Genomic DNA, 15,098 nt, shown 5'->3' on the forward strand with positions numbered 1-15,098 from the left:
CCGAGCAGTGGGTTTGAGCGTGATATGAGCTTCAAAGTCGTTTGCACGGCCTAACCCAGGAGGAAAAAAAGAGACAAAAATGTCATCGACAAGGAATCTAATTGAGCATAAGGAATAGCATCAGAGACGATATTGGCAGTGTCATCTATGGAGAACCCAAAAATGCGAAAGGCATCGAAACTGAAAGATTCTCTGCATTACTATGGTCAACCACAAATACGGGATCAGCGCGGAACGACTTATTTGTAAGATACCTCAGCATCAAATTGTCCCAAGAGAGAAATCTTCTATTTATTTTAAGTCTGTAATTGCCTAGTGACAGGTGACAGGATTGGAGAACCCAACTGAAAATACGTCTGAGAATTGATGATAGTGGCAGCAGAACCAGTATCCACCTGCATGAGAACATCCCATCCTCATCGCCAATCGTTACAACTTCAAGTTGAACAAATATATTTCAAGGACGACGCAATACATGAAATTCACAGATCAAGTACACAAAGTGAGACACGTGTACACTTTAACAGTCAAATCATAACTGAGTCCGAGTCTAGCAGCCGCTGGTTGGCTGGCCGCTTTGGTGGCGCTGCTGCTGCTGCATGGCTGGCAGACAGCGCCACATGTAGAGGACGCGCATAACTGCGTGGCGGCACTTTGAAAGATCGGCGAGTCACAACAGTTCACTTACAGATGTCCAACAAAATACAAGATAAGTGTTTAGTTTCCCATTTTGAAGCAACAAGACTGGCACATTTTATCCTACCTAGCTCGAGCCTACTGAAACCTTAATTATGTGGCAGATATAGCATGGTGTTAAACATCTCTCATTTGTGTAGCAATTCAAAGGAAGAATCATTGTACGGTCTTAGTTGATGAAACAATATCAGAAGTTCAAATTAAATATTTTGCCTTCTGTGTTAGTTCTGTGTTTCAGCATAAATATGATAACTGAGTGACTGACTTTTACATGTTTTAATGTTTGAAATTTCACGTTTTATATTACAGGAGATATTTGCTTGCTACTGCCAGCTCAGGTAATATGCACTCGTTTCTTTACACACTTGATAAGCGGAAATAATTTCCTACTTGTGTTATCATATTTTTAAGCAGCTGCAGTAATTGCTGTTGCAATAGAATTGCGGGAACTTGTTCCCCTCTATGTTTATCTGTTTCTTGTAGTCTATGTACTCTTATACACTTTTAGGCTTACGAACTTTTGCCAGTAAATTGTTTCTAGGCTGTATAAAACATGTATATGGGAGCATATGTTACTAAAATTGCTGATTCACTGCACCGAATTCTTGTTAATTTGTGCAAATTCTCAGCATCTAATAATTTTGCTGTTAGTGAGATACTGAACTATTCAATCTTATAACTTCTATCTTTCTACACATACTGGTCTGTGAGTAATAATTGTATTGCTATATGAGTGGGCTAAAATATTTTGAATGAAAAGTTACTTCTCAGCACAATATTTCTTCTGCTTTCTTTTGAGTTGAAAGTTGTAATACTGTCTCACTTTTGTAACACTGCCCCCCAAGAAGCCTGGTTTCAGAAACTGAAAATTACACTCAACACTTTGTTTGGGCATTTGAAGATGCCTGTGAATTACTAGGAAAAATTGGATGACACAAATTAATTATTAATATAAAAAAATTCATCTTTTTTTGGGCTTTTATGCTGCTTGGTGCCTTGTATGTTTGTTATCAAGTGATGCACCGTTATATAGATAATTAAATTCGTAAGGTAATATAGACCAAGATTTGTGCTGTATATGAAGGGGTTACATGAACAAGAGGATCCAGTTGTGACCATAGTTCTTTTCTCTCTCTCTCTCTCTCTCTCTCTCTCTCTCTCTCTCTCTCTCTCTCTTTTTTTTTGCACAGACTTGTACGCAGTGAATTCAGTGTTGATAAGTCAGACTGAGTAACAGTGTTAAGATTTCTTTATTCATTGGTAGTGTTTCCTAATGCTTTCATGTTACGTTTGATAGGACTAGATGAGTTACACTAAAAAAATTAATATGTTGACTTTTGTTGAATATGTGGTCATTTATTATGAACAACTATAAAGTTAAAAGCTGATCAGTTTAGCAAGGGTGCCAGTTAAAATCTCTTGCTGCTCAAAATTTTAAATACAAGGATATGGTGAACTTCTTTTTCCTTTCATTAAAATAATTAACCTTTTGTTCTATGTGGGATGGATGCAGAACTTACTTTGACAGCTGGTTGTGTTATATTTCGTACCTTTTTTTGTTTCCACCTAAAATCTGACTTCTTGTCATACAGCACTAGACGACATAGGACATGGAGTACGCACAAGCATCACTCCTCGCTCAAAGCAGCGAGGCCCTACTGGCAGTGGGGGCAGTGCTTCGTCTCTTGGAGTATTAGTTGGGCCTGCTCCAACTACCAAACCACCTACACCTCCACAAACATCACGACCTGGTGGTGGATCCACATTGGGACCTGGGGCTTGTGGCAGCCTTGGAAAGGGATCCCGGGAATATCGTACCCCACCAGCTGTTGCACCACCTCAGGTAGATGATATTATAGGTTAACACTTTTTTATAACATGTAATAGTGTTGAAACCTACCAGTTTCTGAAGGTGGTGACATAGGACATTTAACATATCACCTGTCATGTTGAAATTTATGTCAGTTCATTACCTGGTAAGAGAGACAACAGTCATCAGTCTGAAGTGGAAGGACTCATTTTTGTTATTTGTAAGAAGAAAATTGCCCCAGTGTTAGGGTTAACTGTTGACCAAAATTATGAAAGCTCTCCAAACTTGCAACCAGATTAGCTTGGAGTTTGAGAAAATTTGTTTTAATCATATCACTGTGAGACTTTGTATACATATAACCTTTGAACAATCTCTCAAAGAACTTGAAAAAAGTTTGTGTGTCACATATTTGCATACTTGTGTTAGCACTGCTTAAACATTTCAGTAATGTGGTAATACCAGTATGGAAACTGTCTCTACATGAATTACTGCTAGGTTTGTGTTTTCTTTCCAATACTCATGGTGAATTCTAATTCTCCTTGACAACTTACATGAAATGTTAATTCACATCCACTTTTACATTATTACAGTTATAAATTTCCTGCCATTTATGCTTAATGAAACTATGTTTGTAATGAAGTACTGCTTACAGGCATTAAGCAGTTAACTTTCTTGAGCCTTGGTCTCTCAGTTCCCAAATTCTGAATCGGTAGAGGTCTGAACAATACACACCACTATAAGAATAAACATGATGTGTACATTACGCCATATATTCTTCCACGTTTGCTTGAATCGCATGGGATTTCATTTCACGTAGAGCAGAAGCCAAGCTGTGTCGAGTACGGTCATGTACAATCATAAGGATACATTTTATGCAATGTTACATGCACATAAACTGAACGATAATGTGCGACAACTGCTTTACCAGCGCATTTAACATGGACAGCTCTGGCCAGCCAACTGGTCCAACTGATCTGCAATGATATGAGCAGTTGCAGTTCAGATGTAAACAGAGAGGAGCAGAGAAACAATATAGCTTTGAATGTCATTTAATTTTTAAAGAGAATGAAATAATATTCAGCAAAACTTCAGCACGACCACATGCTTCTTAGATGACCAGACAGAAAGCATAAAATGCTCTCATTCTCACCTAACATAGTTTTCTAATTACAAGAAAGAGTGATGAAAATTCCTAAATTAAACACAGTGCAATTTTCCGAAGTGAGCAGTATGTGATACTGCAGGGATTTCACCGGGAGTCAGCCGTCTGGTAATCTCTTAGCTCCTCCTGTATCCAAATCCAAGAAATACATTTCAGTTCTGGAACTGTCATCTGCTACGTTGATAAGGAGTCGATCAAAAGTGGATTCCATGAAGCCACCCAGGTGCCGCTTTCCCAACTCTTCTTTTATGACGTGCTGTTCTATATCCCACCAGCATTTAGCAGTGACGTGTGAAAAAGCTGCATGCGCTAGTTCCAGTACGTCTGGCAGCTTAACAGTCTTGTTATTTCTTGCGAGAAATCCCTTAACTTGTCTCCAAATCAATTCTGTTGGGCTCATATTGCAATGGTACAGAGGCAAATGTAAAAATGCAGCATTTAAATGGTGTACTTGAAGCTGTGAAAATGATTGTTTTTTTTCAACACTTATCACTCTGGTTCATGTGGGACTTCATTTGTTGTATAAAACATTAAAAAAATTAAATTGTTGTGTTTCTATAATTTAAGCAAGCTTTATTAACAATTTTTCCATAAAATATTGATAATTAAGAATTTATATTTGCAATGGAAATGAATTTTGCACGCATTAAGTAATTAAAACAAGAAGGTGTGCATTATTCATAATAAATGTTGATGAATTTTACAAGATGTAGATATTTCAAATTAAATGAAAAGACAGGATGACCAACAGGAGACTCTAATCAGTAATCCATGAAGTGCATCAAATTGTTGATCTACTATGCTACCAGTTCTGCTATACATCCACTTTGTGTTAGTATCTCAACTGTTTTAAATATAGTCCCGCAAAAAACTTCAAAGCCGATTTTTTTCCTTGATATTTATAAAGAATGTTAAGAACAATCTATTTGTCAGCACTTTTTAAACATGTTCCACATGCATGTTTCACTACAGAGCAGGAAGTAGCCTCAGCCATTTTTGTACTGCTTATTAACAGTGCAACAATCAGAGCACAGCAGTAGAGAGATTGTGACTGTACACGATTTTTAAAGTAAAAATTGCATAGCTGAAATGTGATTAAGAAAAACATTGAGGGCTCGTAATACATTGGATTATCTTAAAGTTTCATTTAACATAATTTAGTAATAATGTATCTAACACACAAGTATAACCTATTTCTGAAAGTGTAACAACTCCAGTGTATGTGTGCTATGGCTTCTGACCAGTCGTCAAGTTTGTGTTTGTTTACATTAGGTTTATTCTTATGATGAACACAGTACAATACCTTGCCTCCTAACAATAACTGTATTGTGTGTAGTGTTGTTCATAGTTGGATTGTTGAGCAAAGTCCTGGGTTGAGTTAAAAAAAGTCTGAATGGAAGGACAGTTGACAATGATAAACAAGTGCTAAGGTAGTGCCTTACAAATAATATATGAACTAGCTTCGAAATGTAGCTGGGGAAAAAAGTCATGGGAATTGTTGGCTTATTGTTTTGTAGAAAGAAATTGCATAAATTTTGGTTTTCAGGGAGACATTATCAAGTTGTACATGGCTTACATTTTTTCCCTGGAATATGTAAAGATTTCTGAGATGGTGGTTAGATTTTGACTTAATATCACAGCTTAAATAGCTGTAGTGGTATGAGCAGCAGTGGTAATTAAATGAAGTCATAACTGTCACACACTTCTTGGACTTCTTTTGAAATACATCCTGATTTTCTATGGGTTGGTTAGGTTAAGACATGACAGCACAAGTAAAATTCAACTGAACAGTCTGGTCTGTACCATGTCCAACAGCATTACACTTCATTATGCCATCTTATATCTACATAGTTAATGTAATAATGATGATGTTACAGAAATGTGATCGTCTCATTGGGTCAGTCATTTAAGTAATTAGTCATCACCCCTATCACCAGCTGATGTCCTGTATTTTGCATACTTTTCCTAAAATATCATTTTTAGCATATGGTGTAGCAAGTTTTATGATTTGAAGTTAGATTTACTTCTTGCCCTTAGTTTGACACCACAAATATGTCCAAGTCTTGTAACTGCTTTTGGACCTACCGAAGTTCTGATGTAGACATTAGAACTTTAAAATAAAACTGAAACAAATTATTATTCTGGATTTTTTTTGTAAATAAAAGTATGAACTACCAGTGCATTCACAAAATATAGAAGTGCTGTAATACTGGGGTTCCAAATTAAAGACCTGTATAGTTCTTAAATTGCTTAAGCTACAGCCTTAAAAGTAAGTGCCCACTATTTATTTTTTCCTGTTTTTACACCTTGAAAAATCTGATAGAGGAGTTTCATTGCATTCATTTGTCTGTACTATTATGATTTTATTGATTTGTAATTTTTGGTTAAAGTATTCAAAGTGTATCACATATTGAAGAAAGTGTTGATGGTAGAAATTTTTACTGCAAGCCATTTGATCCTTTTGTATTGGTGCTTAAATTTTCTTGCCAAATGGTTGTGGTAGTAAAAATTCTATTGGTCACTGATGATCATGTAATGTAATAATTCTAATTGCACATTTGCACTTTATTTGAAAGTGTGTTGATCGACATACAGTTCCCTTTCTTCTCATAAAATTATTCCAATTATTATAACATTCCCTGGTTTTAAATATCTGTTTCTTCATTGGTCTTGCAGTCTGCATTTAAAAGTGTATGTTTGCAATAACATAAGTGACTTGTAGATCATTGTTAATAATGGCACATAGTTAGTTTTTCTCATTATTTTAGTGAAACACGGGACTATTTCCATTCAACAAGTTATCTTCCATTAGTAATGTGGGTGCACTCAACTGTGATATGACTTTCAAATGATAGAGCACAGCAGTCAGTCGTCCTTTTCTTTCAGATTTTATTGGGCAAATCTAGATTTCGACTAGTGCCTAGGCATTATCAATGCATTATTTCACAGACTTCGCAGTCTTCAACGAACTGTGACAGAAGCCTCAACAACAGGAGCTGATGTACTAGGACATGCAATGATACTATGAAATAGTGCATTGATAGTTGCTAGGCACTAGCCAAAATCTAGATTTGCCAAATAAAACCCGAAAGAAAAGGACAACTGATTGCTGTGCTCTATCATTTGAAAGTGATATTCCCATTCAGGTTTTCCATAGATTTCCTCTGTAAAACTGATGTATGCTGGATAATTGTTGTAAAATGTATATTGCCTATTTCTTTCTTAATTTATGTAAGACTAAGCTTGATGTTCCAGATCCATAGGTGAGGAACTGCCAGACACCATCTGTCATTGTAGTTCTTTATTATCATTAGGTGTCTCTCAGGGCTGAAGCAAAGCCATCCAGTTACATGTTATTAAAGTAAAGGATAACATAAATGTTAATGCATAATTTTCCTTTGACTTGTCATGTCAGTGAAAAGCTGAAGCTGATAAGTTGTGCCTCAATTTGAGAGACATTATCAAAAATTTATTTTGAGGTATATGTAGTTTGCTTCTGGCTTGTGTGGTATATACATAGAACAGGGCCCATCTCTTTTAACGAAGTGGATCAATGCCATATGATGAACAATGTGTCAGGTGACCAAATTTCTTAATTCATCTAGTACTTTTCATCATGTGTTTATCATTTACACCAAATAAAGAAACTGAAGTTCACATTCTTCATCTGGTCCACTTAGTCCACTTTTCTTGTTGATTTTCTGTAATGTTGCAATTAAGCTGCAAGAATTCTTCTCCTCGATTTCTATAATATTTTGTTTCTACTGTAACACTTTCAGATTTAAGCAAATAAGGGGAATGTTCACTATTCTGTTCATTTCAGAGAATTGTAGTTCCTCCCAAGGAACTAGGAGGTTGTTGGAAGAAAAGCTTGTGGCTTTGGGACACACACACACACACACACACACACACACACACACACACACACACACACAGGGTGTTTATAAATGAATATCGGGATTTTAACTCTTAATAATATTTATTATATTAAACTTACAGTTATAAATGATATGTGAAATGAAAGAGCAACTTAAACAGTTTTACCAAGAACCTTATAAATGTTCAATGTGAGCACGATTCGTCACATGGCACGCATCAAGTCTATAGCTGAGTTCTTCCCAAAAGTTTATAAGTGTTCTTCAGTGATTGTAGAAATAGCTGCTTCAATCTGGTTTCTCAATTGAGGAAGGTCTGCTGGTAGCGGAGGCACTTACACACGATCCTTGATGAAGCCCCAAAGGAAAAAATCACATGGGGTTAGGTCAGGTGAATGTGGTGGCCATGCAAAGCAAGCCCTGTCATTGGGGCCCTTGAGACCTATCCAGTGCTCGGCTATGGACTTGATGTGTGCCATGTGACAAACGATGCTCACATTGAACATTTATAAGGTTCTTGGTAAAACTGTTTGAGTTGCTCTGTCATTTGAAATATCATTTATAACTGTAAAATTAATGTAAGTGCTTGGGTATGGGTTTATATTAAGGACATGCTTGAAACAGAAAGCTAATACATCTGTCTTGTAGTTACTGAATTAATACTGCTGTTGATTTTAATCTAGTTCTGGTATCAGTGAATTTGTTTCATATGCCAGTGTTGTAACTAATTTAACTCAATTGCATTACTGTTGAGGTGTTTGGTGCGAGTAGTCACTATGTGAAATGAAGATTATTAGAGCATTTTCTTTATGGAACTGACAGAAGAATTATGGAATAATTGCATAATTTTTTCTTCGCAGGTTCCTAGTCATTATGCACCAAATTACCCTCTAGGGCACCCACGAAGGGGTGAGAGAGGTGCTGGTTATAGTACATTACCAATGCCACCACCACAGGTTGGCACTGTGCACCCACAACCACATACAAACACACTGAGTGCTGCAACTGCTGGGGGCTATGGACAGCGATCCACTGATCATTTACCACGTAAGTAAACTATTTGTTGGTGCATTATATTTTTCCTGTGTTTTTTCCTAATTTAGTTTCATTGTTTATTGCGCTCGTGTATGAAGTTTCAAAAATAGTTCTAAATATATATCTTTACTTCGATTTTCTTTTCTTGTCCAATAAACTTCTAACAGCAGCTCAGTTTGGCTTCTGTAAAGGCTTATCTATTGAGAAAGATAGGTGACCATAGAAACTTAATTCTGATAGAAATAAACAAACAAAAAATAACCTTGTTAGCATTTTGTATGCTCTTACCAAGACTTTTGATTGTATAGATCTTAAAATTCTTGTAGAAAAACCTAAATGATATGATGTAGGAGTCATTCCTCACACATGAATCTTTTCATATCTTGCCATCTGAGGAGGCCACATTAACAAGCGATAGAACAGCAATATAGGAATATATTTGAAATGAGGAAACCTTAAATACAATGTCCCAAAAAGTTTAGTGCTTAATGTTCCTCTGTTCTTTGCAAACATAAATAATTTACTTGGAACATTAGAGAAATCATCAAAAACTATGATGTTTGCTGATGATGTTTGCTGATGCTGCAGGAATACTGCACTTGTTGATTTTGTTCTCTCACTCCATGTTCACGATAGTGCTGTGATCTATGAATGAACTAATACGCCTATTAAACAATGGAAATTCCATGTAGAAATATCAACAATGTAGGGAAAGACAAATTACTACCATAAAGCAGAGATTTAAGTTTCACTTAGGTACCTTTTTGTAATGCCTATCTGCAACTTAACATGTCTTCTTTAGGGTAAGTAGCATTGCTAATGTGCGGCACCTTTTTATAATGCCTGTCTGCAACTTAACATGTCTTCTTTAGGGTAAGTAGCATTGCTAATATGCCTATTGTTATATGTGGGAATTATCTTGAGCTCATACACTTTTGCAGCTCATCACACACTTCCACACCCACATCAACACCACCCGCATCAGGTACAGGCAACTCGTCACTTACCAGGCAATGTGTCACCACCATTGCCACCACCACCTCCACCAGAGCAGGAAGCACGGCTCCGCATTGTACCTGATGAAGATGATTTGCCAGGATGGGTACCAAAGAATTATATTGAAAAAGGTAAGAACAGTAATGTTAAAGGATTTATTGAAACAAAATGTTAAACATTATTGTTAAATCTCAAGGATTAATTATTTTTTAACCTATGGATTTGAGTTTGCTCTTTTTTGATGAATTTATTCTGTTGCAGTGGTAGCCATTTATGATTACAATGCTGACAAAGAGGATGAACTGAGCTTCCAAGAGAGTTCCATCATATATGTGCTGAAGAAAAATGATGATGGTTGGTGGGAAGGGGTCATGGATGGTATCACAGGATTGTTTCCTGGAAATTATGTTGAGCCTTGTGTTTGAAAAGCTTTTTATGTCCTCATTGTTACATTAAGAATGGTGGATATATTACTACTACTACTACTACTACTACTACTACTACCACCACCACCACCATTACTACTACTACTACTACTACTACTTTCATCGCTATTATTTTTGCATCAAAATATGACTTTCAATGTTATTTATTGTGACAGTAGTAAGTCCTTAAGTTTGAATTGCATGTGCAGTTTTGTTGGGTGTAGCATTGGTAAACTGCTCTAATATGGCTACTCTGTTTATAACAAATTTTTTAAGACTGTAAGTCTTTTATTTGATAATGATGGCCAGTGTTATTTTAAAATGATGGCCAGTTGTTAATACAAAAGTTTGCAATGAATATAATAATAGATAGGCACATTTGCACTGATAGTAGGGTGTAGTGAAGATCTGTGTGTTTGCAAAGATTGAAAAACTTTAACATAAAACTGATCACTGGTGGTTGCACATAAATTTATTGCCTAATATTTTGCACTAGTAGCAGAGTCGTCTTTTGTGATCATGTAATTATCTACTAGTTGATAGATTTTGAGGACTGCTGTTGTTTTATTAGAATTAGAAGAGCTGACAAACGCCACCACTATTGCCCATGAGCAGTGTGCAGTTACATAATTTAAACTATATAGGATGAAAGTATTCATGAATATCTGTGCTCATTGTCATACCATAAGACTTTTCTATGATTCTTGTTGTTTGTTATTCCTGTAGTTGCAGCTAAACTCCGACAAAATATTGTAACTGGAAGAAGTAATTTTGTGAAACTTGACATGCCAAATTTTGATAAGTTTTGCATTCTGAAATAAAGAAATGATGTTAAGCAAATAATGTTATTACATTCCAGTTATGTAACTCAAGCTGTTTCCTAACTGGAATGTCAGCATTGCATTGTCATTTTGACAAAATGTGTCCTTAATGTGTTTGGTTGACTTGTTATTGTTGATGTATTTGAACCTCAGTTTTGTTTGTGTTTTTATAAAGGTATGCACAGGTTCTTGGCATTGTGTCACTGTTGTACAGAAAAATGTAAAACTTACATTTAGATGACTATGTATTGTGCTGCATCAGTATCATGATTTCAAAACAAAATTTCTTGTATGAGGATATTACATTTTAGATATGTTGCACAACCCTGCAAATTCCAGACAAGATTTTTTTCAAACAATGGAAAATCCAGGATGGAATGTAGCAATATTATGGAAAGAAAAGTTGCAACTCACCATATAGCAGAGATGCCGAGTCGCAGATACACACAACAAAAAGAACTGTCACAAATAAGCAAGCTTTTGGTCACACACACACACACACACACACACACACACGACTCTCCAAACTACAGCAGATCAAGTAGTTCCATTCAGCTTGTTTCGAGCTCGGGAGCGTCTCCCATTGTATTGACCTAAAGATGAAAGTGATGACTGACTTAGCATATTTTCACTCCCTGTTGTCTTATGGAGCTGTGTTCTGGGGAAATGACCTAATGTGAATAAAGTGTTTATTCAGCAAAAGCAAGCAGTAAGAATATTGTGTAAAATAGTTAACTGTGCATCTTGAAGTAGTTGTTTTAAGTATCATGAAATTCTTACACTTGCTTCCTGATATGTTACTCCTCAGTGGTTTTTGATGCTGGGATGATAATAAGTTTCAACTAAACTGTGTTACACATAGTCAGAATACAAGAAGAAAATAATTATTTTTGGACTTTGCCTCCTTCCCAAAAGAGAATTAAAAACATGTCTGAGGCACTCTTTCTACAAATTATCTGAATATCAGGAATCAAGAATTGAAAAATTCTATTAACAACGTAGAAAGTGGCAGTGTTTGTTATAAAGGTACATGATGAACACTAATTTACTGCAAACTGGAATCTCTATTTGAAGGTGTCATTAGCTATTTTCTTCAAGAAATATCATTGTAATCTAGTAATTACAAATCCACCTGTAGGAAACAAACAATAGCTATACAGGATGAGTCAAAAAGGACTTTACAACTTCGGAGTGACATGGAATTTTATTGAGAATTTACAGAATCAGTAGATGTGTCATTTTGTGGCAAACAACCTGAAATTTCACTTAAAAGTGTTTAGTGTCATTTGGTTTAATGTGACTTGCTTGTGTTGTGATGCAGCAAAAATCTAACCTGTAATCAATTTCTTTCATCACTTGTCGCAACAAATCAGGTGTAACTTGTGCAATGGAAGTATAGATTTCATTTTTTGTGTTGGCTAAATTGTTTGTTAGGGGAGGAACATACAAATGGTCTTTAATGAAACCCCAGAAAAAGAAATCCAGTAGCGTCAAGTTTGGGAGCGAGGTGGCAATGAGAATACCCATTCATGGTCAGTCCACCGACCTGGGAAGCAGTTATCAGGAAACCATCTTGCTGATAGTAAGCTATCCTATCTTGCTTATATTTATTGATCTGTGGAATAAATAGTTTTCAATCATATCCAGATACACAATACCAGTGACAGTTTTCTCCATGAAGAGGAAAGGGCCATACACTTTCAGTTTGCTAAGGGCACTAAACACATTAACTTTGGGGCCATCATGAACCTGTTCTAAGGTTGCATGTGGATTTTCACTGCCCCATATTCTGCAGTAGTGGATGTGCCATTGATATGAAATGTTGACTCTTTGCTGAAGATTATTATGTTCAGAAATGTCTTGTCATCGTATATCTGATCCAACACTTCCGCACAGAATTCCCAATGAGCAGTCTTCACTGCATCGCTAATGTGCTGTGACATTGTGAATATGTGTGGTTTTAAATGTACACATCTATTCAGTACTCGCCAAACAATCTTGTGTGGAATGCCAGTCTCACAAGATGCATGTCGTGTTGATTTTTGTGGAGTACGGGCAAAGCTCTGCCTAACATACACACATCAAAAAAAGTTTTGCATCATCTACAGAAGATACATGTTGACTGTGGATGTTGTATCACGGACCCAGTCCCTTTGACTGTTCAGAGAAAGGTGTAAACAACCATGCATCAGCAGCGCCTATTAGACGGAGGGGGTCTGACAGCAAATCAGTTCCAGTCATTTCACCAGGTAGGAGGTACATGGCTCGTGTTGTCTGTAGTTCAACCATGCCTAGACATTCAATATTGCAGTTTGATCACGTCTGCATTGTTACTTTGTGCCAGGAAGGGCTCTCGACAAGGAAAGTGTCCAGGCATCTTTCAGTGAACCAAAGCGATGTTGTTCGGACATGGAGGAGATACAGAGAGACAGGAACTGTCGATGACATGCCTCACTCAGGCCGCCCAAGGGCAAGTACCGCAGTGGATGGCTGCTACCTACATATCATGGCTCAGAGGAACTCTGACAGCAACACCACCTTGTTGAATAATGCTTTTTGTGCAGCCACAGGACGTCATGTTATGATTCAAACTGAGCATAATAGGCTGCGTGATGCGCAACTTCACTTCCAACGTCCATGGTGAGGCCCATCTTTGCAACTCCGACACCATGCAGCGTGGTACAGATGGGCCCAACAACATGCCGAATGGACTGCTCAGGATTGGCATCACGTTCTCTTCACTGGTGAATGTCGCATATGCATTCAGGCAGACAATTGTCGGAAACAGGCTGAACACCTGAGGCACACTGTCCAGTGAGTGCAGCAATGTGGAGGTTCTGTGCTGTTTTGGGGTGGCATTATGTGGGGCTGACGTAAGCCGCAGGTGTTCATGGAAGGTACCGCAGGTGTTCTTGGAAGGTACCGTAACGGCAGTATGATACGTGAATGCTATCCTCCAACCGATAATGCAACTATATCGGCACCATATTGGTGAGTCATTCGTCTTCATGGACGATAATTTGCACCCCCATCGTGCACATCTGTTGAATGACTTCCTTCAGGATAACGACATCACTCGACTAGAGTGGCCAGCATGTTCTTCAGACAGGAACCCTATTGAACATACTTGGTATAGATTAAAAAGGGCTATTTATGGATGACGTGACCCAGCGACCACTGTGAGGGATCTATGCTGAATCGCTGTTGAGGAGTGGGACAATCTGGACTAACAGTGCCTTGATGAAGTTGTGTATAGTATGCCATGACAAATACAGGAATGCATCAATGCGAGAGGACGTGCTACATGATATTAGAAGTACCGGTGTGTACAACAATCTGGACCACCAACTCTGAAGGTCTTGCTATATGGTGGCATGACTTGCAATGTGTTGTTTTCATGAGCAATAAAAATGGCGGAAATGATGTTTGTGTTAATCTGTATTCCAATTTTCTGTACAGGTTCCGGAACTCTCAGAGCCGAGGTGATGGAAAACTTATTTCGATGTGTGTATTCAACATAATTACATGGTGACTTGATGATTCATCATGTTGCAATGAACAACATGCCTCAACAAAGTTCTTCTGCCAAGAGTAAATTATAAGTCTGCTTGAAGGTCCTTCAGCGTATTTGGTGTGAAATTTATGCCGAGCAGTTGCAGAGTTTGTTTCATGAAACCAAAACACACAGCGAGTACGCTCTGTACCAATGAAAGTATCCTTTTAACTGCAGTATGCTTGTCACTCCTGGTGTCAGGATGGGGTACTGATGCACTATGTGATTCGAACTTGAGGTCCTTTGCTACAAAATGACAGCTACCAATACTGTAAATTACTTCAATAATTTTTTATATAATTCCAAAGTTGTAAACTCCTCCTTGAGTTGCCATTTATATATAATTGAGGAGCCAGCAGCTTTTTTGAGAGTACCAGTTTTCCCTTTAATCTACTTGATTACATTTGTTTAGTGTTAACCCGAACAGCATTAAGTAATGTAATGACAGTTTTTTAATACAGTCTGTAGTTTTAAGTTCATGTGATCTGCTTGTCTTTTGTTAATGTATACTTTGATTTGTCCCACATCTCGGAAGGTTCTCCGTCGTGTTGGGCTCTATGGAACATAATGAATGAATGACGGATTTCAGCAGTGAACTGTTGGCGACTGCTCCTCCGTCATTTTTTACTTGACTTCTTCAATATTGACAAATCGGTGTCCTTTCATGCCGCTTTTCGTGCGTGGAAATAAGAAAAAGTCACGTGGAGCCAGGTCAGGTGAGTAAG

General features: G+C 37.3%; 1 protein-coding gene across 1 annotated transcript in view; it reads left to right on the forward strand.

The window, feature by feature from the left end:
* The window catches only part of LOC126266640 (abl interactor 2), a 49,827-nt gene extending 34,975 nt beyond the window's left edge, over nt 1-14,852 (forward strand). Inside the window, exons 5-8 of the mRNA XM_049971030.1 lie at nt 2,289-2,539; nt 8,404-8,590; nt 9,520-9,705; nt 9,836-14,852. Coding sequence (XP_049826987.1) covers nt 2,289-2,539; nt 8,404-8,590; nt 9,520-9,705; nt 9,836-9,999 — 788 coding nt within the window. The 3' untranslated portion in view covers nt 10,000-14,852. The remainder of the gene's footprint in view (nt 1-2,288; nt 2,540-8,403; nt 8,591-9,519; nt 9,706-9,835) is intronic.
* The last annotated feature ends 246 nt before the right edge of the window (nt 14,853-15,098 follow it).

This window comes from Schistocerca gregaria, chromosome 4 (genome assembly GCF_023897955.1).
Source record: "Schistocerca gregaria isolate iqSchGreg1 chromosome 4, iqSchGreg1.2, whole genome shotgun sequence".
NCBI classification, from domain to species: Eukaryota; Metazoa; Arthropoda; class Insecta; order Orthoptera; family Acrididae; genus Schistocerca; species Schistocerca gregaria.